The sequence below is a fragment of the Nannobrachium achirus genome (genome assembly GCF_963921795.1).
Source record: "Nannobrachium achirus genome assembly, chromosome: 21".
Taxonomy (NCBI): Eukaryota; Metazoa; Chordata; class Actinopteri; order Myctophiformes; family Myctophidae; genus Nannobrachium; species Nannobrachium achirus.
The window spans coordinates 11081148-11106190 of NC_137828.1; the positions used below are offsets into that span (position 1 = coordinate 11081148).

The following is a 25043-nucleotide window of genomic DNA, read 5'->3' on the forward strand; positions in this document are numbered from 1 at the left end:
CCCATGCCAAGGACCCATATTGTGTCATTTGCGCTGCATAGAAACCAATGGCTTCGCTTTGTCCATATCTTTTATACAGTCTATGGTGGGAACCCTGTGTGCTGTGCTGTGTGGTACTCTGCTATTGCCAGACAGTAGAGGCATATAAACATACATATTGTGTTTCAGATCTCTGGCCTTGCTGTTTGCCAGAGGCCTTTTATCTCTGCTGTACTGTATGTGGTACAAGACAGGCCCAGGGACTGAGCATATAACTCTTCCCAGGTGTTCCCAAACACAAAACATCTTTTAGCCTCACAGCTGCTCTCCTCTAAAGCCCCTTTTCGACTGCAGTTTTAGCACCACACCACACCACACTACACGACACCACACCACACCACATAAAAATATCTACATTTTCCATTACAAAAAAGTACCCCTATCGGTAAGAAACAAATTGACCCTTTTAACTGTGATTATAATACAATATAAATTTGTATTACAAGTATCCTAATTATATTGCACTGTAATGGATTATAACTGTGATTATAATACATTATAAAGTATTAATGTATTACTATGATAATTAAAATACACTATAATAGATTATAATAGTGGTTATTATAACACAATAGAATCTATTATCATGTATTACAACTATATCCTGGTGGTCTTTATGAACAGTCAGTGAGTGATCAGTCATTATGAAGTGTTTGGCCCTATTTGGCCTAGCTCAGACCTACTCTAGAGTGGATACTTTTTAGTACCCTGTTTAGTACCACTTTCACACCACTCTACCCAGGTCCTTGTAGTGGAAAACCTGGCACAAGTGGGCGGTGTGGTGTGGAGTGGTGTGGAGTTGGGCCAGTGGAAAAGGGGCTTAAGTCTCTGTCTGCCGCTAGAACCCAGCATGCATTTCTGTCTCCCTCCAGTCTTAGTTCAATACAATCTCTATCCTACAGTACCTTACTCCTTAACCCATTAAGACCTGTGGCCCATTCTAAAAATGCCTTCTAAATCAGTGGTTCTCAAACGTGTTCGTGATAAGGACCCCCACATTGCTATTGCATTTGACCCATAGACTGTATAAAAGATATGGACAAAGCGAAGCCATTGGTTTCTATGCAGCGCAAATGACACAATATGGGTCCTTGGCACCGCGAGGCGTTGTGTGCTTGTAGATCTGCTGTTTTCACTAGTTTAAATCATTTTTAAAATGATAAATACCAAACAAACGCTTTTGGACATACAAGGTTTCCACCCGACAACGACGAAATATAACTCATGTACAGTAATTGGCCCACTGGCTTGTCCCTTGTCATGATCTGAAATGGCAAATCTTTGAGTAGCAGCAGCAGCGCTATAGAGAGAGATCTCTCTCTATAGCGCGCAATGAGGGCCTCTCCAACTCTTTTTCCCGGGCTGAATCAGGGGCCCAGCACGTCCCTGTTTGGAGCACACCAGTGTGCAGACGGGCATGCAGCTCTCAGATGTGGACTAATTAGAGCTGACTCTAGGCAGGGTTCGGTCCTACGGTGACACACAGGGTCATTTGTGTCAGCTCAACTCAGGGCCAGGCTTGATCTCTCTCCCTCTCTCTCTGTGCCCCTGCTGACCGCTCTGCCCCCAGACTTGGCACATCAGGTTCACCCGTTGCCCCATGCCATCCATGCCCGCTTGCAGCGGTGGAAGAAGTATACTCGTTTTCTTTTTTTTACTTGAGTAAAAGTGTCAATAGCACAGAAATAGCCTACTCTGTTACAAGTAAAATTCGGAATTTAATTAAGTAAAAGTACAAAAGTATTGGCATCAAAATATACTCGAAGTGCCACAAATGAAAGTACTCATTGTGCAGAAGGTCCCTTGTAAAAGTTTTCAGTTGTTTAAATGCAGAAGGTCCCTTGTAAAAGTTTTCAGTTGTTTAAAATGTGTAAAAAAAGATAGCAGATCTGCAAGCTTGTAGATCGTCTATTTTCAAATTGCCAAAGTATATATATACTTTAAACTTTAAAAATGAAACATTAATAGTGGAATTAGCCAATCAATCTGCTATTTCCACTATTTTGGAAAATGTTTGAAAATACATGACATGTTTTGTCATGGGATAATGACGACTATGCAAAAAATAATTGAGATTATCTCAAAATTGCCTAATTGAGATTAGGCAATTATGTAATAACTAATTATGTAATAACTGGTCAAATATACCTCAAATGCAAGTGCTCTGTCAAATGTTTGTGTGTGCGCTCGTGCGCATGCACGTGTCCACGTTAACAGTATGTTTCCATATGTGCAGGCCTATATATGACTTTATTTGAGGTGCAGTTTGTCTCCAAAATAATTGGACTCCTTTTCTCTGTATGCCGCACCGTTTGGAATGTATTCCACCTGTCAGCGGAGAATAAATGCTCTCCCGGTCTGATTTACCAGTGCAAGAATTCCCCCGCTGTCTTGAGTGTCAAACTGAAGTTGTGCAATGATCTGTTGAGGGATACTTTCTTCGGAGAGAAAGTGTGTGTTTTCCTATGGGACAGGCCTTGGCGCAAGGCTGTTTATTCTACACGTCAGGCATCCATAGATCTCACATGCACGCACGCATGCAAGCGCATGTGCACACACACACACACACACACACACACACACACACACACACACACACACACACACACACACACACACACACACACACACACACACACACACATACACACACACACACACACACACACACACACACACACACACACACACACTTCGACAAGACATTCTCCTGACAGGTTTCAGCCTGTCGGTTACCTCTGTGGTTGGTTTCACTGGCAGGTCTCGATGCTGCTGCTGCTCAACATATCGTCGTTGTCGGGTGAAAAACCTTGTATCTCCAAAACCGTTCGTTTTGCATGTATCATTTAAAAAAATGATTTAAACTAGTGAAAACAGCCGATCTACAAGCACACAACGCCTCGCGGTGCGAGGCGTTGTGTGCTTGTAGATCTGCTGTTTTCACTACGCAGTGGTGTAAAAAGTACTTACATTCTTTACTCAAGTAAAAGTATCAATACTGTAATGTAGATGTACTCTGTTACAAGTAGTCCGGTATTCAACATTTACTTGAGTAAAAGTACAAAAGCATTGGTATCAAAATGTACTAAAAGTACCAAAAGTAAAAGTACTCATTGTGCAGAATGTCCCATTTCAAGTTATCATTATTGTATAAAAGCCTTTTGAAAATAGCAGATCTACAAGCTCACAATGCGTCGCATCGCGACGCATTGTGAGCTTGTAGATCGGCTATTTTCAAATGGCCAAAATGTATATACGGCTGAAGTGGTTAATGTATGTTTTGTATTAACAATAACAATCTACAAAGTAACTAGTAACTAAAGTTTTGAAATAAATGTAGTGGAGTAAAAGTACAATATTTGGATCCGAGATGTAGTGGAGTAGAAGTAAAAGTATTGGAAATTGGAATTACTCAAGTAAAGTACAAATAACTCAAAAGTGTACTTAAGTACAGTACTTAAGTAAATGTACTTAGTTACTTTACACCACTGCCTTTGTGCGACGGCCTTGTGTGATGATGAAGCAGGGCTTTGCTTTGGCGAAAGAACGTACACATTTGAAACTCGGAGATACGAGGTTTTCCACCCGACAACGACCATATAGCACGGCTCCTGTCAGGAAGCGGAGGAACAGGACTCCACCTGAGTGTTGTTCTGCCAAGCACCCTAACATCTGGCTTCCAACAAGACCTTCCCTCGGGTATCGTTCTGTGTGAGGTGGGAAATCTGACACAAAGGCCCAGGATCCGGGAAATTTGTTAGGGCAATTACAGAGTAAAGGAGGGTATATCAATCAATCAATCAATCAACTTTTATTTACAGACTTCAAGGTCCATTAAAAACAAACAACCACATAAAAACAAAATACATACACAAAGTGCAAAAAGAACACCCCTAGTACATAAACAACACAGCTATAACAAAAGGCACTCATACCAGTGTTTCCAAAACGGAGACTGATACCTGGTAGCACTGAGGCAGGGGTTAGTCAGCAGCATGATAATAGAGTTTTGAGACTCATCCAGACGGACCATAAATTTGTACATCAGGTTTCTCAGAAGTGCATGAAACGTATTGACACCCATATTACAGAACAGCTCACTTGCACTGCTCCACCTAGGTTTTCTCATTAATATTCGCATGCAGTCATTATAAGCAACCTGCAGTTTATACATGCTAGCCTTCCTGAACTTGACCCACAGGGGTGCAGTATACAGAGGTGTACAGTATGCCCTGAATAGGTTTGCCTTCACTTCATTTGAACAAGAGTGAAATTTCCTCCCCAGCAAATCCGGATGTTTCGATTTTCACTCCCTAGCACAGTGGTTCTCAACCTGTGGGTCGTTTGGGTCCCCAAATGATTTTGGGGGGTCCCCAGATGATTAACTTAATGTGAAACATTGCTTTGTCACTCAACGGTAAACAAACCAACAACAAGTTTTAAGTGTATAGAGGGTATCTATCTGCACATTTCTAATGTGAACATTTAAGGACTTTTTAATACCTCTAAAATGACAAATTAAACTTTGGCCCAAATTGTCAAATATTAGAGTAGAGGCAGAAATTGTGAAAATAGCTGATCTAGATGTGAAAATAGAATGTGCGTTGCGAGGCGTTGTGGTGCACGTTCTATTTTCACAATAGAACCGTATGATACAAAATGTGATGCCCCAACTCCTAGTGCTCGTCAGGGTGGGTGGGGGGGTCCCCAGTTAAAATAATATGATTATTTTGGGGGTCGCGGCCTGAGAAGGTTGAGAACCACTGCCCTAGCAGTCAACGACAGCCTGGCCTATTCTTTCAGCCCAGGGTGAGATCCCGAGACCAGAAACAGGGGCGTCACAAGGGGTAGGAAAGTGGGACTGAGTTACCAGGGCCCAAGGTGTTGGAGGGGCCTTAATTATTTTATACTTTAGCCGTTGAAAAATAGCAGATATACAAGCTCACAGCGTGGCACCGAGTGCCGTGCTGCGAGCTTGTAGATCTGCTATTTTTTTAAAGTCGTGAAAATGTGTGCAAATCTTTGAATATATGTATTTTTTAAGCGAACGTTTGTAACTCAAATTTTGCTTCTGGGGGGGTCCCTGGAACTAAATATTTTGAGATGGGGTTCCGTGGCCAAATACATACCATTTTGGGGGTCCTTCACATGAAAAAGTTTGAGCATCACTGACATGGACACATAGGTTTCTTGCACACATTTTCACAATTTTTCAAAAATAGCAGATCTACAAGCTCGCAGCGCGGCACTCGGTGCCGCGCTGTGAGCTTGTATATCTGCTATTTTTCAATAGTTAACATTCATGGGGGGCCCGCAGTGAATCCTTGTACCCAGGGCCCAGAATTTGGTGTGACACCCCTGCTGGAACGGAAGTTGTGTGTTGCAGTGTCCCACCCCAAAACCATAGGCGAAGCATAGGCGAAGCATAGGCAGAGCATAGGCGGAGCATAGGCGGAGCATAGGCAGAGCATAGGCGGAGCAACGTTGCCAAACCATGTGTTTATGGTTTTACTTTTCACCCCTCTACAGTATGCTATTATACGTACTATTCCTGATGGCGCCCCGGGTGAGAGGCGGGTCCGCCGTTTAGCGTTGGTTTGTGCTCTTGTTGACCGTACTGTACATAATGTACAGTATGACGCTTGTGTTCCCCAGTGACATTTTCAGAGGCTGCATGGCCCAGTTGGATGGCTGAGTTCAGACTATAGAGCCAGTTGGATGGCTGAGTTCAGACTATAGAGCCAGTTGGATGGCTGAGTTCAGACTATAGAGCCAGTTGGATGGCTGAGTTCAGACTATAGAGCCAGTTGGATGGCTGAGTTCAGACTATAGAGCCAGTTGGATGGCTGAGTTCAGACTATAGAGCCAGTTGGATGGCTGAGTTCAGACTATAGAGCCCGACCGGCGCCAGATGTTTAGGTCTGAGGTTGATCCAGATTTGAGAGTCCTAGGCCACCGATTGCCTACTGTATGTTTTTGACCGGTGTTTTTAAATGAAAATTAAAAGGAAATCTTGAAATCATTCAACTTTAATATATACAACATTTTTGATAGATAAAAAACGCTGAAAGTAATTCTATTTAACCATTTAAGCCCCTTTTCATAATAGCCACAAATAGTAGTACATTCTAAACATGTCGGATGCATCATTGCAGATGCCGATGTTGTAAAAAAAGTCCAATAATGATATAATAAATTGGTCAGGCTGATACATCGGTCAGGTTCTAGTCCAGACACATGGAAACATTCAGATTTCAACTTTCTGGACACGTTAGCCCTGTCGGTGTCCTTCTGGCTGCAATATTCACATTACAGGGCTGACAGCAAAGCAAATGTGTTCATTCAACAACGTCAATCCTATCCCGTTGGTACACAACTCCTTATTGCACCCTTTTGTGTTTTTTCATAAAAATGAACACCCTACCCAATTAACACGTCACGTCTTGTGAGCTTGTACGTAGATATCGTCGTTGTCGGGTGAAAACCTTGTATGTCCAAAACCGTTCGTTTTGCATTTTTCATTTTAAAAATGATTTAAACTAGTGAAAACAGCCGATCTACAATGTAGATCTGCTGTTTTCACTATTTTTGTGCGACAGCCTTGTATGATGAAGCAGGGCTTTGCTTTGCGAAAGAACACACAAATTTGAAACTTGGAGATACGAGGTTTACACCCGACAACGACGATATGCTATTTTCACTGAAGGTTTGACCCAGAATAGGGACGCTAGGGTTCATTTGGTTAACCGAGAGTGTACAAATTGCCGCCTAAGGCTCTGAGGCTGACAATGACAGTGATCAAGCAATGACAAGCATGTCATTGTCACAGCCGCCTGTGTGCTAGGAGTGGATATGAGTATTGTTGCTTCTATACTTGCGGTGTTTTTTAAGAGAGGCATAAATAACACCTTAACCACATGTAGCACACACATGGCGGCCAGGTGTTGCTCTTGTCCCGAGGTTACATGTTTGTTTGATTTCCCGGGGTAAAGCCCGGCCTTAATAATAATAATTTTCCCCCGGCGTCTGAACTCTATCTCCTCCCGCTATCACGTGGATGTGTGTGTGTGTGCGTGCGTGCGTGCATGCGTGCGTGTGAAATTGCCATTGTTTGTGGGAATTCAGTACACAAATGTCAGAGGTACACAATTGCATTCACCTTGACGCTATACGTTTTACTACAAACATTTTACTAGTAGTATATGTGCCACTGAGCTATCAAGTTCTACTGACGCAATATACTCTACATGAATGAAATGAAATTATTTTAGTGTATTCCTTTTTTTTTTGCATAGGCGAAGGGTTTTTACTTGAATACTATATATTTATACTGTATAATATTCACAAAAATTGAGCATATACAGTATGTACCTAATTATATTGTCTTAACATGTTTTGACATAATTATATATATGTATATATATACAGACACGCACACGCACGCACGCACGCACGCACTCACGCACGCACGCACGCACGCACGCACGCACGCACGCACGCACGCACGCACGCACGCACGCACGCACACGCGCACGCGCACGCGCACGCACACGCACACACACACACACACACACACACACACACACACACACACACACACACAGTATAGTCAGCCACTGTAAACTACGTACAGTAAAGTATTCCATGCATTTTCTCAAAACATCAAATACTAATAGTGATGAAACACTGATCCTGATGACCCCCGCTGTGCACCGATTCACCCGATTTTCTCTTTTTTCCGCAGGGTGACATCCAGCAACTTCTGATCGTCGCGGATCCCAAAGCAGCGTACGACTACTGTGAACACTACAGCCCAGACTGTGACACCCCCCACGGCCAATCCCTGCAGGCACAACAGCCCGACGACGATGAGGTCAGTCAACTGGGGGAGGGGGGAGGTAGAGCCCTCTGGGTTTCAGCAGGGAACCGTCTGAGGGCCCTCTGGTTCATTTTGTCCTTTGATTGTTTCTTTTCGTGGGACAGTTCAACCTGGAAAACATGGTTCAGCGTGGACATGGCTCGCTGGCACGTGGCGAGGAACCACACAGTTCCAGGAGGCTTTGTTGCCCTATAGGATAGTTTGGTGTGCTTATGGGTAACACAATTTAAAAAGGAAGACATTTGATTTAGAAACCCCTCAGATCTTTACCGTACTGGTCCTAACTCTGTGAAGGGCTTTTAGGATTGAGTTATAGCAGGCAGGCCACTTGCCCGCATGCCGCGTTTTTTCAGCTGTTGTATTTTTGCTGAGTAACTTGTTGGATCCCAGGGAGAATTCCTTGAATTCCGCTGTGTCTGTGTCCAGTTTGGAGAGCCTTTTGGCTTGTTCTGCTAATGCGTTCTGCAGGTCTGTTACAGTGTGCAAGCTAAGCCACAGTTTTATGTTCCAGAATCAGAGCAGATGCCAGCACGCGCCTCAACTACTCCCTGGCGGCTGGCGTGTTCAATATTATGTCATAACCATTCATGTACAGCAGGGCTCCCCAATAGGCGGCCCGCGGGCCATTTGCGGCCCGCGGGGGGCTACTGTCTGGCCCCCACCAACCCCAGTAATAATGGAGCAGCAACAACACTAGTATATCGTCGTTATCGGGTGGAAATCTCGTATCTCCAAATTTGTACGTTCTTTTGCAAATCATACAAGGCCGTCGCACAAAAGTAGTGAAAACAGCAGATCTACAAGCACACAACGCCTCGCGGTGCGAGGCGTTGTGTGCTTGTAGATCGGCTGTTTTCACTAGTTTAAATAATTTTTAAAATGATAAATGCAAAACGAATGGTTTTGGACATACAAGATTTTCACCCGACAACGACGATATCTGAACTGTCGCTGGAGTAGCGGGAACGCCGCCGTCGCCCCCTGCAATGTTGTGGCCCTCGGCTTGGGACCCTAGACATAATTCGGCCCTTGGGGAAAACTAATTGGGGAACCCTGATGTACAGGATACAACTTATATTTATATAAGTTATAACTTATTTATATATATATAATTTATATTATATTATAATAATAATATGATATAAATATAGTTCAACAATCAGTAATAGAGCAGTGGTTCTCAAACCTTCTTTAATTTCAGGTACTCTCATAAGTTAACTCTGGGAGTGCACAAGTCGAACCAAATCCATTTGTACACTCAGAGTTACAGATATAAAAGGGTCCATTTAGAACACCTTGGACCCCGCTTATAGAACCACTGTCATAGATTATCAGCTATGTCTATTTCTCATGCATACAGCCAGGCATTTCAGATTTTGATGTATTCCAGTTCAAAGACAGGACTAGCTAAAGTAGAACAAAGGCGGGACAGAATCATTAATTTGTATTAGATATATTTACAAATGTTATACTTATGGCTCAAGTGCTGGATGTGCCGTTCCCTCAAATAAAGGACTAGGGACCCCTCTTCCATGTCTCCTCCTCCAGTCCAACACCCCCATTCTCCCTCATCCGTCTTCCTTCTAATATCTCAGCTTGCAACAGAAAAGCCAATTAACCTCATATGTTGGGCCTGTGATGCTGACACTGAAATTGAGATAAAACGAGACCAGCATCCTATATAGGCCATAACCCTAGTCAATATTACTCATTTCAACCACCTGTAAGAGGTTAATGGATGATATTGACACAGATATTGTTTTAGGACATGCTCTGCTTCTAACTAAAGGTCATACGATGATAACTGTCACTTCCTGTATAACTGCAGCAATGGTTCAGGAGATGACGTGGTTGGGTGGGAACTGGAAGGTTCCTGGTTCGATCCTGAGTCCTCCTGGCATTGTATCAAAGTGTCCTTGAGCAGGACGCTGAATCCCTAGGCTCCATGCACAGTAGGGCATTCACCAAATATTCTAATATTCAAATATTCGAATATCAAAGTCACTATTCGATGTTGTTCAGCAAAGTCGAATATTCGCTTTTATTTTTTTTTATTTTTATTGTTTTCTCTTTAAAAAATATATAGTTTTTAAAGCTTGGCTAGATAGGAAGTCATAAGAATGAGTTGTCAATGCCCCTGGTGGATGAATTTGTTAATGCTCTATGCCAGGGGTTCTCAAACCTTTTTAGGCCGTGACCCCCAAAATAAACATATTTGAACTGGGGACCCCCACCCTGACAAGCACTTGGAATTGTAGGTGTTACATTTAATGTGACTCGGTTCCGCAGATAAATATTGTGAAAATAGCAGATCTACATGCTCACAACGCCTCGCAACGCGAGGTGTTGTGAGCATGTAGATCGGCTATTTTCACAATGTTTGCCTCTTGCTGACTTAATATTTGACAGTTTGGCCAGTCCTGTCGAATATTCGACTATTTGAATACTTTGAGGTTGAATAATTCAAATACTAAAAATCACTATTCGTGAATGCCCTAATGCACAGCAGCCATATTGGAAAGAAATTGGCACAAATGAAACCAAATGGACCTGTACGGGTCCATTTTGGTTCCAACTCTCAGAGTTACATACCCATATGGGGCCATTTGGTACCCCCTCAAGGACACTTTGAGACCCACTGGTGTAGCAGAGAGTTTCCAGGGAGCCAACATGCACAATATCAGCACCCCGACTCTGTTTGACCAGAATGGACCAGAACCATGGTTAGGGCCTTACAGGGCCGGGCTCCACTAGCATGTCAATTACAAAGTGCTTCTGATGGTCGGAGGTCTAGTAGGAACGCACAATGAATTTGACCTCATGAAAAACGAATAGACACTTAAATTGGAGGGGGGCTATTTTGTTCAACTGCAAAGGATTACGGTTCAGAACTTTGATTTGAAGGCTGATCCATGATAGTCAGGGCCCAAGGGCAACTTTATTGAGAGATGTTCTATTAATTTGAAACAACTGGAAACAGTTAAGTGACATCACATTGTTTTTCATCAATTAAGCACTCGGGCATGTTCAGACTTTGCCTTGGAGTTGCAGCATGGAGTAATAAACATTTATGAGCAAGGGCTCGCTTGTGCGTCTTTCCCCCCCTCTTCAGAGCCACTTTATACTTAGTGTTGTTTTATGTTTGTTGAGAGACTTGCTTTGATAAGCTCCAGCCACAAAGTTTACTGTTCCTTGGTGAAACATTATACGCAGGGCTAGGGAAGTTAGAACTGTAACGAGGTACACTTTGAGTAAATCAAGCCCCCTTTTAATGTGGCATGCTTTTAGATGTCCCGAAGGATCTAATCCTCATGCTGTGGAGTTAAGAAAGTTCCATGACGATATCATCATCCCCACAATGCAGCTGGCATTCGTGTGTCCTCTATAGCACTTCCTGATGTTCACCTTCACTTTACGAGCTCTTAAACACCCCACCTGTTTACGTGTCTATGGCAGTGCTTCTCAAACCTTTTCATGTCAAGGACCTCCAAATTGATATTTGTTTGGCCACCGACCCCCATCTGAAAGGAATATTGTATCGGCCCACATACAGTAAAATTTTTCAAATTGTTTCACAATTTTTCAAGTTAAAAAATTGCAGATCTAACAGCGGCGCAGTTTGAGAACCACTGATCTATAGAATGAGTCTGACATGTTACAGTGATTTTTTTTTGTTTTTCTTTTATCATCTATTTACTTGTTTGTAGGGTTGTCACAATCATTACATAATCGTCTAATCACAATTATTTGACATAATCGCGATTATTTTTCATAATCGTCATAATCGTTTCCATGTTGAAACATTTTCATAATTTTTTAAAAAAGTCAAAAATAGTGGAAATAGCCGATCTACAAGCTCACAACGCGTCGCGATGCGTTTTGAGCTTGTAGATCGTCTACTATCAATGTTATTTTTTAAGTATAAAGATATGTCTGTAATTTCTTTGTATATTTAGGTTGTAGGTTAAATATTTAGATAGGCAGATATGTGTCATATCTGCCATGTGCGACTTCAAAGCCTAAAAGCCAAACATAAATGTAATTGTCAACGACAAAAAAACACAATTAAAATGTTAATCGCAAATATTTGAGAGACAATTAATCGTCATGTAAAATGTCATAATCGTGACAGCCCTACTTGTGTGTTGATTAGTTGAGTTAATTTTCTTATCAACAAGCTCTAACCTTGCTTTGCAGATGTTATTTTTTAACACTGTCAGCCAAATACATGACCATGCAGTACAGCGAATTATTGATGACTGCATCAATACTTCATGTGTTTTCTGCAGATAAATATGCTTCCGTCATATTATTGGGACAATACTTCACTCAGCTAATTGTTTGCCATGAATAGGCTACCAAAGCATAATACGACTTTGGTAGATGTTTGGGTTTTGGAGTTACCTGTAACTCGTGACTCTGCGAGAAATCTTGCTCCGCTCTGTTGATTAGACATTATATTCCTAATAGCCTCCTCATTGAATTACATTTAATTGCACAGCTTGTAAAGTCACTGTTTAACCTAAATGAACACAAACAAGCAGATTCTGCCCAATATCATAAAACTCAGTACGGCATTTGTTAAGAAAATGTTTAAAGGGGAAGACCACCCATTTTCAATATTGAACTATGTCATTAATATACCTTAGAGGAGTTGTGTGTAAAAAAAAAAAAAAAAATCCCCCCCCCTCTGTGTTGCCTAGAACTGGAGGATTGATTTTGGGGTAACTCACTTGTAATTCACACTCGGTGTGATTTACAAGACAAACCCCAAAATCAATCCTCCAGTTCTAGGCAACACAGAAAGGGGGAAACCTTTTTTTTCCCCCCCTACACAACTCCTCTAAGGTATATTAATGACATAGATCAATTTTGAAAATGAGTGGTCTTCCCCTTTAAGTTTCCAGTTGATTTTACTGTTTGAAGATCTGCATCCGAATCCACAGATCCATTCCGGGTCTTCTTCCTAATACAAATACCAGTAGACTACAGCTACATCAAAATGTACAGTAGTTGACACATATTTGCAACACATATTTGTAAACAAGTAAACAAAAAATCCATACTGGGTTTTCTGATGTTGCATAATCTGCTTTGTAAGCGTTCGTTTGTGTGCTTAAAGCTTGACATTGAGGCCTTGCAATGTAAGTCAATGAAGATGCTGTTGTCAACAGAGCAACAGAGCAAGATATCTCGCAAAGGTGCCAAGTTACATCATGGCAGGGTACAGTAGCTACACAACCGGAACATCTACTAAAGTGTCATTGTGCTTTTAATGCTCATAATTATATTTATTTATCTTCTAATTCCACTTTGCAACAGTGATGCTAATGCTAACAGCTCCTCTCCCTCCCTCTCGCTCTCTCTCTCTCTCTCTCTCTCTCTCTCTCTCTCTCTCTCTCTCTCTCTCTCTCTCTCCCTTGACCTCTCCAGTACTCTCTTGATGACTTAGATTACACTCAGTTCTATGATTACTCTGAAGGAGCCGCCACAGAGACCATTCCAACTGGAGACTATTCTGACGTACCTCAGGTAAATTTTGGAGGAACAGAAAGAAAAGAAAACAAACAAACAAACAAACGTGTGTCCCGTGAAGTGACGTCTCGTCCTGTCAGTCGTCCTGCTCTCTGCTGCAGTTGTCTTGTGTGTCCATGCGTCTCACCCATGTCATTGTGTTACTTTCTCTCACTCATCAAATACCTTCTGCTATGAGTGTCCGGTTGTGCTCCAGCATGTCTTTAAGGACTATTGCAGGGGTCTTCAGCAGGGGGTCCGGGACCCCTAGGGGGTCCTCAGAGTTACTAAAGGGGGTCTTCCAAATCTTTGAGTGATAGAAGCATTTTTTCTCCTTTTTTGTATTAACCACTTGAATCCTAGCGTCCATATTCTGAGAACGTTAGCCAAAAACAGCAGATCTACAAGCTCACAACGCCTCTTGTAGATCGGCTATTTTCGGCAAAGATGTTTGGTGTAGTGGGGAAAAAGAGCAGACTAAGTACAGAGTGAAATGTCAAGTTAAGGATTGACAGTACAAGTGGTTAAATACGTATCTGAAAACACAAATTGACATGAATCCAAAATACACTGATGATTGAGCTGTCAAACGATGATGCTATACGGAATCTCTGAAAAGGTTGTGGGGGTCCCTGCTTCAATCTCTCTCCCAGCTAAGGGGTCCTTGGCCTGAAAACTTCGAAGACCCCTGGACTATTGTATTTATTATCAGATCTCAGCAACACACGTCTTGCATTTAAAGAACCATGGCAAAGCAGTCTAATAGCACTAGCCGCCGCCTTATCATAGACTGATAGTTCTGAAGCGATTCTGAAACACAACCCCAACACTGTCTGTTTTGTGTTTTTGTCTGACCCTGGTCTTTTCCCCCCTCACATCATCTCAAATAAGTTCCACTTTCTTCATTCTTTCTTTCTATAAATGTGCTGTGTTTGTCTTTGGTGTTCTTTGTTGCCCGCAACCTCCTTGCAGAGAAAGAAACGTAGCGTCTCCATGAAACAGAAGAGGAGCAGAAAGTCCCTCAGTAAATCTAAGCCCAAGCCCTTAAAGTTCTTGGCCGCCAAAAAATCACCAGCTAAAAAGTTTGCCGCTAAGAAGAAGCGACCGATGCCTGGGTACCAGGCCACAGCGCCGGCGCGACACAGGGGCGATTTTAGGGTAATAATCACCACGAGCGAAACCACGAACGAGATCCCATCATGATCTTCCCTGCCCTCAGAACAACGGCGGGAAAATCTATGATGGTGGAACAAGATCTTCTGTAGCCGACACCCCTCTTCTCTGTAGTTGCTATAGTGGAGTCTTTTAGCGCGAGATGATCCCCGAGCAATTAACCTCTGTATTGAGCTTCTGTGTTAACCCATCCTTTTATTCTTCTTTCCCTGTTTTTGTTTTCCAACGCAACTCAGCCTAACAATGTAGAAGGAGAGTACTATACAGACACTGACTACGGAACCGTAGGCGGTGCGCAAACTCAGTCTCCCGATACCGTGACCGGACCCAGCGAGGTAAATGTTTTTTTTCTTCCATCTTCACTTTGGGCTACTTTAAAAAGAAAAAAGTTAGAGGTGTTTTTCGGTGTGAGCCGGGAAGACATGACCGCGAGGAAGTACCTGGTATGAAATGACAAAGACAAAACAATTGGAGGCAATTGTTGTGTTTTTACCCCCAAACCTACTTTATAGTAGGGCTTTGCTGTTGGCAGAACCGAGCTACAATGCATTTTCCCTGCTGTGCAGTGTACACCATGTTTTTTTGTATTTATTCTGATTTTCTCACAAAGTGACATGGTGGACCGACCTTGCAGGAAATGTGTAGCTCAACTGCAATTTAGGTCAATCTTGGCTAAGGCTGCAGCTTTTTTCCCAGCCCCCCATATTTGGGAAATGGTTTACAACCAACAGAGAATCAACCCGATACTTTGCTCTTTCGAATGAACCAAGTAAACGTTTGATGTGTTTCACACTATGTGGGCTCTAAAGTATGTCAAATTCTGAAATGAGAAATGAGCAAGGACATTTTCACGGTTATGTTCGCTTACTCCGGTGTGGGGGCTAATTTGGGGGCCTTTCCCGTGAACCTTCCGGCTAATCCTAAACACAGCGTTAAATGGAGATGAAGATAATGTTACCCCAATTTTTCGTTAAATTTGGAGATGCTTCAGCACACGAGGCATAGGAAATAAAGCCTTATGTTGTTAAGGACGTACCGTACGTTAAAGTTGTCACACAAAGATTGATACTCGTTGTGTTAACCATAGAAGCTGGATAGTTGACGAGACTTGCAGCCTTACTCAGGATTTAAGACGTCCCAGTAAATTGCATCGAGAGCAGTGCCTCGATGGAATTGAAGTGAATTCATTGGTGTGACATGGAACCACTGCATCCGCCATGTGTTCTGTTGGCCTAGCTGCTTTTGATCTCCAGTTCCACTAATTGCCTCTAAATGAACTCTGATCAACTGGGCAGAAATCACCTCGCAGCCAACTATGAAATTGCATTGGCTATAATGGTGTTTGCCAAATTGGATGTGATTACACTGGCGTCATGAGCACAATATAATTTGATGTGATGGGAGCACTTGCCATGTATATCTGTATAATTACATCCATTTAGCCATCCACCAGAGCTAAAATACGCAACAGCCATTCTTCAAAATGATATAAAATGTTATTTTCTGTAAGACTTGTGGTTGTGGTGCTGTGCCAAATACAAGTGTGTGTGGTGTCTTGGTTAAATCACATGATAAAGTCATCATAATTGGCCATTGAAAACGTCGTAAAACGCATCGATTGGACAGTAAATTACACCGAGTTCTATGATGCACATTGTATTTCTGCACACAACTACATTTTGCTTTTTGATGTACCTCATACTGTGTTGCTGCACATGACTACATTTTGCTGATTGATTTGCCATTCATGAACAAAAAAGAAGCTTTTTCCTGTCATTTCAGACATGCTTCATCTATCTCAGTCTTTCTTTATGCCTGACTTATACATGGTTATGTGCTGGTGGTGTCTTGTTCCGGAAATAGCAGATCTACACGCTTTCAGCTGTTTTCCCCAGGCATGAGACACCGGCATACAACTATTAGTATAAATCAGCCATTAACGGGACCACATATCAACACATCAATTGTGTGATTGTATGATGTCGGTAGAAAGACTGCGATAACATCAAGTCTGTCTCAGACGTGTATGATTGACTACCATTTGATTGTCATATATATCGATAATGATATCCTTCAATCATAACGGTAACACTTTATTTATTCCCCATAATTTAGCCTAGTGAGCCTGAGGTAAACTGCAGCCCATGCTGCAGAATGTACACGATCACAGAGATCACTGTGTTTACTAAGCATAACTTACTACTATGTACATACCATGTGAAGGAATACAACATATATCAGTAATAATAATCAATACATGTTCTAAGCCTTTCCAGCTTCATTCACGTAGACAGTGAGAAGAGACAGGAGGTCAATATAGTAGAGAAAGAGGTTGACGTTCAACACAAGCCCTGAGTCAGATTTGAACCCAGGACTTAGTGATAATGTGATTAAAAAGGCTAAGCCACATGGGGAACCTTTCTTAATTCATATTGTGGCTGAAGAGTACAGTATGTATATTTCCTAACCCTAACCTAGGGCTCTATACTATTAGGTCCCCCAGTATATCCCTCTACACCAAATCTCTTCACCCAATGTTCACCCCCAGTTCACCCCCCATAATTGGAAGTATTTCGGGATATAAATAAGGTGTTACCATTGCCATACTGTAGACCGTAGATTGTGCTGAAATTCATTTACAAACTGCAAAGCTTTGATAATGGATAATTCATTTTTATTTTGGCCTCAAAACTCGCTTAACTAACATCCCTATTCCCTGACACTTCTCCCCCCCCCCCCCCCCCCCCCCCCCGCTGCTCCTTGGCTTGGGTAACGCCCCTAACAGGCCGCGGAGGAGCCCGCCGTCGGTGACCTGGTCACCGACGCCACTCCCGTGGTCACCGTTGCTGCCCCGGAAACGGCGGGCGCCAACGTGGACCCCGGCGCCAACGCGTATGACTTTAAGGAGTATGACCTAAAGGAGTATGACTTGGGCGAGGTTGACAGGAAGGTGTATGATTATGGACTTTATGATGAGTTTGGCACGGAACCCAACCCCACGGCTAACCCCTTCGACGACCAGGTGGGGCCCGGGGTGGCCGCCGAAACCGACATCTCGGAGAGCGCCGTAAGTATACCTCACCCCCCACCCGCCCCCTCCGCGACCCCGCACGACGTCCATATACGACCACCGGGGGGTGTGTGCATGATCTCCCGTAGCGTGTTCTGTATAGTTGCTGTGTTTACACGCGTCTCTGGAGACTGTCTGACTTCTGTCGCATGCCTGGTCGACAAGCTTGGCATGGGGAATATGTTATTGTCATGTGTGTGGGGTGACGTCTATACCCCCCTTCTACCCATGTCTGTTGTGGTGTTGTGTCATTTTGGCAGGTGCTTGGTGATGTAGTACTGTAAGTCATATACTGACCATATTCACCCAGTTCTTACATCATATCCCCCGGGTTTGATGGACGTACGCACACGTACACACACGCACAAGCACACACACATGGACGCGCACACACACACACACACACACACACACACACGCGCACACACACGCTAGGGCTGTCACAATTATTACATAATCCTCTAATCGCAATTATTTGACATAATTGCAAATATTTTGTCATAATCGTCATAATCGTGAATGTTGAAACATTTTCATACATTTACAAACATTTTTAGAAATAGTGGAAATAGCAGATCTACAAGCTCACAACGCGTCGCGGATCGGCTATTTCCACTACCAATGTTATATTTTAAGTAGAAAGTTGTCAAATATGTCAGTAATTTCTTTGCATATTTAGGTTATGTGTCATATCTGCCATGTGCGACTTCAAAGCCTAAAAGCCGAAGAGAAATGTAATTATCAACGACAAAAACACAATTAAATTGTTAATCGCAATTATTAATCGTCATGTAAAATGTCATATCGTGACAGCCCTAACATACGCACACGCACACACTCCTCCTCTTTCTCCTCCTCCTCAGTTTCTAACAAGCAGTCTGTCAGTGACATATCACTCCCAATAAGCCCCAGGGCACAGCAATTAACCCATACCACAGAGCCAGCTGTCTGCCCAGTGTACACACACACACACACACACACACACACACACACACACACACACACACACACACACACTCACACTCACACTCACACACACACACACACACACACACACACACACACACACACACACACACACACACACTCACACACACACACACACACACACACACACACACACACACACACACACACACACACTCACACACACACACACACACACACACACACACACACACACACACACACACACACACTCACACACACACACACACACACACACACACACATGCATGCACGCACACTGCACAAATTACGTCTTCACTCATCCGTTCCAGTTGAGAAAGTGCAAAAGAATGATCATTTCACATGAACACTGGGTTTGTTTGGTGACGTGTCATTTATCTGTGACTTCCGTATGCTGATATTATGTGAGTGTTTGCATGTCAAGAGGTTTTTACTCTCTCGAGGTCCACCATCGCTCTTTTCCGATCTACTAACACATTGTGCCTGTTTTAGAAACCATCATCTTCGCAGTAGTTCATATCTATCTTTATTCACTCCCTTTCCGAGTAGCTAAACAAAAGAATATGATATCGATTGGTGTTTCAGCCGTGGTTGTTCAAACGGTTGTATTTATCCTATCTTTATGCAGCGCATATTCTTCTTTTTTTGTTGTAGTTGAAACACTTTCTCATTCATTGTTGCTCACCATTGTTATAATATTCAAGGGATAGTTCAACCCAAAATGACTTTTTTTCTATCGATTACTCACGCCATGGAGTCTTGAATCCATGGATATTCTTTTGTTTTTGTCACATTTCTAAGCCAATAATGTGAGGACCAGCAGTGGTTCCCTATGGAGGCAAAACAGAGCCTGCTTTGTTCCCTATGGAGACACAAAGAGATTGATTTGTTCCCTATGGAGACACAAAGAGTCTCCTGAAATTATTGGCTTAGGAATGCGACAAAAACAACAAAATATCCATGAATTCAAGTCTGCACTTTGGGTGTGAACTATCCCTTTCATCTACCCACGGACTGCAGAGCGCATGGGATGCATCTTAACCCCAGCGGTTTGCTTTCTACCTCTCAGGTTGCAGGTGCAGGAGGCTTGGGTGAGAAAGGAGAGAAGGGCGAACCAGCGGTGATCGAACCTGTAAGACCCCCCAAAAACACAACCCTGAACTGCTCCAAATGATCGTATTGGTTGGTCCAGAGGGAGAGTTCTGTTGACGCAGTCCCTGCGACTTTACACAAACTATCACCTTAAAAGGATCAAAGCATTGTTTTAAATAACTTTTGTCAGCACATGGATTCCATACATTCCATAGGGCTGGACCACACATGGACATCAACTCACGACGGGAGGTGTCCCTATTGAGTGAAAGATCAACCATTTATAAAATAAATACAATATTCTAGGTGTTTTTAACTACCGGTAAACTAATTTGTTATAGAGGGTAATTATAACGTATTAAGGCATAATAAGGCTTATTATTAGCCAGGGATCCTTTTAACAACCTTTTGACCCTGACGTAGGGTGACCATATTTCCAGCCACTCAAACCGGGACGTAAAACACTGTTGCCTAAAACTGGGACCCTAAAAGCAATGCGCACGTTACCGCACACGCGTGTGCCCATTCTCTAACGTTCGTGCACGCGCACACACGCACCGCAGGGTTGCAAACAGGCAGTGAGTAATTGACAAACAGGCTCAGTGTTGAATTCAGACACGCAATGAATTTGTTCCTTTTTTCTGATTGGTTAGGTGAGCATGTTTTCATGAAAAGAACATGATAAATGTCTATGCAACCACTGAAAACAGCTACTATTATTTTAATTCTGGCAAAAAACGGGACAATTTTGTAGTGAATGTTGAAAACCGGGACATATTAGTGTTTTAGAGATATTTGTCGGGACACCGGGACACGTAGCTTGAAAACGGGACTGTCCTGGGTAAAATGGGACGTCTGGTCACCCTACCCTGACGTGACTATTTTGGCCATGTCATTACAGGCGAACGTTTGGAAAAGGAAATTCAAAACCTCTTGACAAATGTTAGATCGATCTGCTTTTATTTAAATAAGTTCCTATTTTTCAATTGCCAAGGTTTATTTTTAATGGCCAAAATATTAAAGGGGGCCTAAAGGAGCACTTCACCCAATTTCAACATTATCTTCACATCATTTGTCCTCACTATTGCTTGTAAATAAAGCTGGGGAAAAAAGCAGTATAAGTACAGTATCGTGTCTCTGTCGGGTGGAAACCTCATATGTCCAAAATGTTACTTTTCAGGATTCAAATTCAAAAACATCAAAAGTAGCAGGTTGACAAGCTGAAAAGAGCTATTTTCGAGGATTTTGTGGATCTGCTACTTTTGATGCTTTTGTGTGACGCTTGGTAGTATGACCAACTCATTTACGAAAAAAAAAAGGTTTCGTTGAGGTGACAGCAACGATATGTAAATAGAAATACTCAAATAAAGGAAGAAACAATGCCTCAGAATGTTACTTAAGTACAATGCTTAAGTAAATGCACTTGGCTGCTTCTGACCCCTGGTTGTTAACATGACAGAATGTTGCTTGTCTTTTCCCAGGGCATGCTGATCGAAGGACCCCCCGGCCCTCCTGGTCCAGCTGTGAGTATATTTATTACACAACAAGAAACGTTCAGAAATGACACAGACTCAGGTTGAGGGTGCGTTTGAAATGACACAGACTCAGGTTGAGGGTGCGTTTGAAATGACACAGACTCAGGTTGAGGGTGCGTTTGAAATGACACAGACTCAGGTTGAGGGTGCGTTTGAAATGACACAGACTCAGGTTGAGGGTGCGTTTGAAATGACACAGACTCAGGTTGAGGGTGCGTTTGAAATGACACAGACTCAGGAGGTTGAGGGTGCGTTTGAAATGACACAGACTCAGGTTGAGGGTGCGTTTGAAATGACACAGACTCAGGAGGTTGAGGGTGCGTTTGCTGACCCTTCATGGCTGTCTTTCCTTTAGGGTCTTCCTGGTCCCTCCGGTCTGCAAGGACCCCCAGGCGCTGCTGGAGATCCTGGCGACAGGGTGAGTCGCTATTTATGTCCCTGTTCAACCCACTTTTATGTGTGTGTTTGCGTGTGTGTGTGTGTGTGCGCGCGCGTGTGTGTGTGTGTGTGTGTGTGTGTGTGTGTGTGAGTGTGTGTGTGTGTGTGTGTGTGTGTGTGTGTGTGTGTGTGTGTGTGTGTGTGTGTGTGTGTGTTGGGGGGGGGGGGGGGTTCTATACTTTAAGGTTGTACTGGGTCAGTTTGTCTACTGACCTCACCAACAGCGCAGGGGTGACTCGTTGAGATGAATGAGTAGCCTAACTTGCCAAATTCTGAAACTCACACTGAAAAGAGAACGTTAATGCTCATTGTATTGACTTTCCTTTGGCAAATGTTATAATTGATCATTAGTGCATAGCTCATTAGGTCCTGAAACTCACTGCACTCTTCCATGCACGCACGCACGTCGCACGCACGCACGCACGCACGCACGCACGCACGCACACATGCATTATGCACACACGCGCCGCACACACATGCAAGCACGCACACACACACACGCCAGCAGTCATGGAAGAGGATGTTGGTTTTGGACAGGAGACAGTGGCATGGCTTTAGAGACAGACAGGACTTTTCTGTCTGCTGAAGGAGGGTTAGGGGGCAGGACACATGCTAATCACACCAGCATCCCCCCTCCAGCATGTGTGTGTGAGTGTGTGTGTGTGTGTGTGTGTGTGTGTGTGTGTGTGTGTGTGTGTGCGTGCGTGCGTGCGTGCGTGCGTGCGTGCGTGCGTGCGTGCTTGCTTGCATGCGTGTATGCGTGCGTGCGTGCAACGGTGTTGAATAAAATGTAATTTCGTTTTAGTCATATTTTAGTCATCTGAAATGTTGTAGTTTTAGTTTAGCTTCAGTCGACTAAATATCATAAGATCTTAGTCGTCTAAATCTACAGTAGATTGTGTCGTCAAAAAATATTTTGTCAGGCCTTGATGTTGATTTAATACGTGGTTTTATGCTGAAAATAGATGATCTAAAAGCTTGTAGATCTGCTATTTTCAGAGCGCAACACCCGAGCGCAACCAACCGAACATAAATTGAATTGTCTGTTAGTTCTACCGGATCAATTCTCCACTAGTCCCTCCCTAACATTTTAGCCTAGTTTTTATTTGTTGACGAAATTGTCAATACATTTAGTCTTAGTTTAGTCATCATATCTTAGTTTTCATTTAGTTTTGGTGTAGTTTTTGTTAGTTAAAAAAGGTAGTCGACAGACATTTTTCATGATGGTACGTAACGTGCGTGCGTACGTGCGTGCGTGCATGTGTGTGTACTTGTATTACTATACTTGTGACAGCTAAATGTCCTCACAAGCAGTGGCGTCAGTTCAGCAAAAGCTAAGGTATGGCAACATGACTGGTCTTCGCGCGTGTGCAAGACACCAGTCATGTTGCCATACCTTAGCAACAGGCATGAGGAATTTATTTTAAGAAGTACATTTAATTTTTTTCCCCTTGTAGCCAGGGTTATGGCAGCTGGCAGCTGCCATACCTTGGCATACCCAATTGACGCCTCTGCTCACAAGTATAGTATAATTTGAGACATAGATGAGATTGAGGAGAAATGCTTGTTGTTATGGTTAAAAAGGGTGTTTAGAGTTACCGTAGAGTATTAGGTAAATGTGCAGGTTGTGGTTATAGGGTGTGCCAAAATGTAGTTCCAGAGCGGCCATTTCTTGGGTCAACACAGCCTTACACAGGTGTTCTGATTGGAGTAAAGCATTAGTTCTATGCAATCAAACAATTGAAACACCTGTGTTTTGACCCAAAACATGGCGGCTAAGGACTACAATTGCGTCACTGTTGGCACACACTATAGGCATTTAGAGCTTAGGGGTTAGGGTTTAGGGTTGGAATTGGGCCTGATTTATACTCGTTGCACGCCGGTGTTGCACACTGAAAATAGTAGGTCTACAAGCTCACAACATGATGTGTGTTACGTGTATATATATATATATATATATATATATATATATCGATTACTCAAGGGGAACAAAACTGCGGCAGTTATATTTACCTCCCCTTGTAGTCTCCTGATAGATTATTTTTCATCTAATCCTTAGTCTCGCGTAGCCAGACAACTATTCCACAATCTCGGAATGCTATATAGCAGGGGTTCCCAAACCTTTTTGTCTCAGGGCACCCCATAAATATTTTTTTAATCCGAGGCACCCCTACATTATCATTTTCACTCCCAGTACCTTATATTTATAGCATATCATCGTTGTCGGGTGGAACCTTGTAGGCCTATGTCCAAAACCATTCGTTTTGTATTATCATCTATAAAATTTACTAAACTAATGAAAACAGCAGATCTACAAGCACACAACGCCTCTTATCGCGAGGCGTTGTGTGCTTGTAGATCGGCTCTTTTCACTAGTTTTGTGCGAAAGTCTTGTATGATGAAGCAAGTCTTTGCTTTACCAAAAGACGTACACATTTGAAACTTGGAGATACGAGGTTTCTGCCCGACAGTGACGATATTTTAGTGATTATGTTGCGAGAAAAACGTTGAGATAACAGCCTTTTTTGGTTAGACTTATTTAATAAGTGTCCAAATAAATTCAAATATTATCTAATTATCTCCCTGGATTGCCGTCGCGGCACCCCAGGGTGCCCCGTCACCCACTTTGAAAACCCCTGCTATATAGAGTCTGGAACCTTCCGAGTAACCGAAGCTGGCATTTCCGTTCACAAAAATATATTTTAAAATGTCTTTTCTGATAAGCAGCAATATATGCTTAGATGATTTTCACTTATATTAAAGATGGGGTGCCATAATCCCCCCCCCCCTAAAACATGATTATCAGCTATTATGATAATACTAGGAGGAAGATTTTTTCCAAAAAAGTGTACAGAAAGAGTTAAAATTAGGTTTTTATGTGGCCACACCCACCAGTTCATTAAGCATGCCTGGTTGTCATGGTGGGTGGTAATGCAGCTGAAGTTAGCCACACCCACGTGTGTTGGGTGAATGGTAAAAGGGGAGGGGATGTGTATATGATGTCACTCTATCTGTGTTTTTGGATCGGCACTTTTGACCCACAAGGTGGCAGCCTCGAGGAAGAAACCCAAAATACAAAGGGAATACATAATTGCTCATAAGAACCATACCAGGGGGTCTAATGAAGTACTGTCAACCTCATAGACACATGAAAACCAGAAAAAGAACAAAACTATGGTACCGGCCTCTTTAAGATAAATGGGCGCGACTGTAATAACGAAACAGAAGTGGGGAGGAGAATTCACATCCACTTTATCGCTTCTCAAGCCAGGTACTCAGAACTTCCGTCTCCCAGACTGTATGGCGGGAGCATTTGCGAATTGTGGGAGTCAAC

General features: G+C 42.8%; 1 protein-coding gene across 1 annotated transcript in view; it reads left to right on the forward strand.

Moving 5' to 3' along the window:
- col11a1a (collagen, type XI, alpha 1a) overlaps window positions 1-25043 on the forward strand; it is a gene marked incomplete at both ends in the record, with an annotated part of 173011 nt that overhangs the window by 35244 nt on the left and 112724 nt on the right. The window contains 7 exons of the mRNA XM_080751473.1: window positions 7784-7912; window positions 13352-13450; window positions 14842-14940; window positions 17391-17672; window positions 19714-19776; window positions 21218-21259; window positions 21627-21689. Of these exons, the coding sequence (XP_080607599.1) occupies window positions 7784-7912; window positions 13352-13450; window positions 14842-14940; window positions 17391-17672; window positions 19714-19776; window positions 21218-21259; window positions 21627-21689 (777 nt within the window). The remainder of the gene's footprint in view (window positions 1-7783; window positions 7913-13351; window positions 13451-14841; window positions 14941-17390; window positions 17673-19713; window positions 19777-21217; window positions 21260-21626; window positions 21690-25043) is intronic.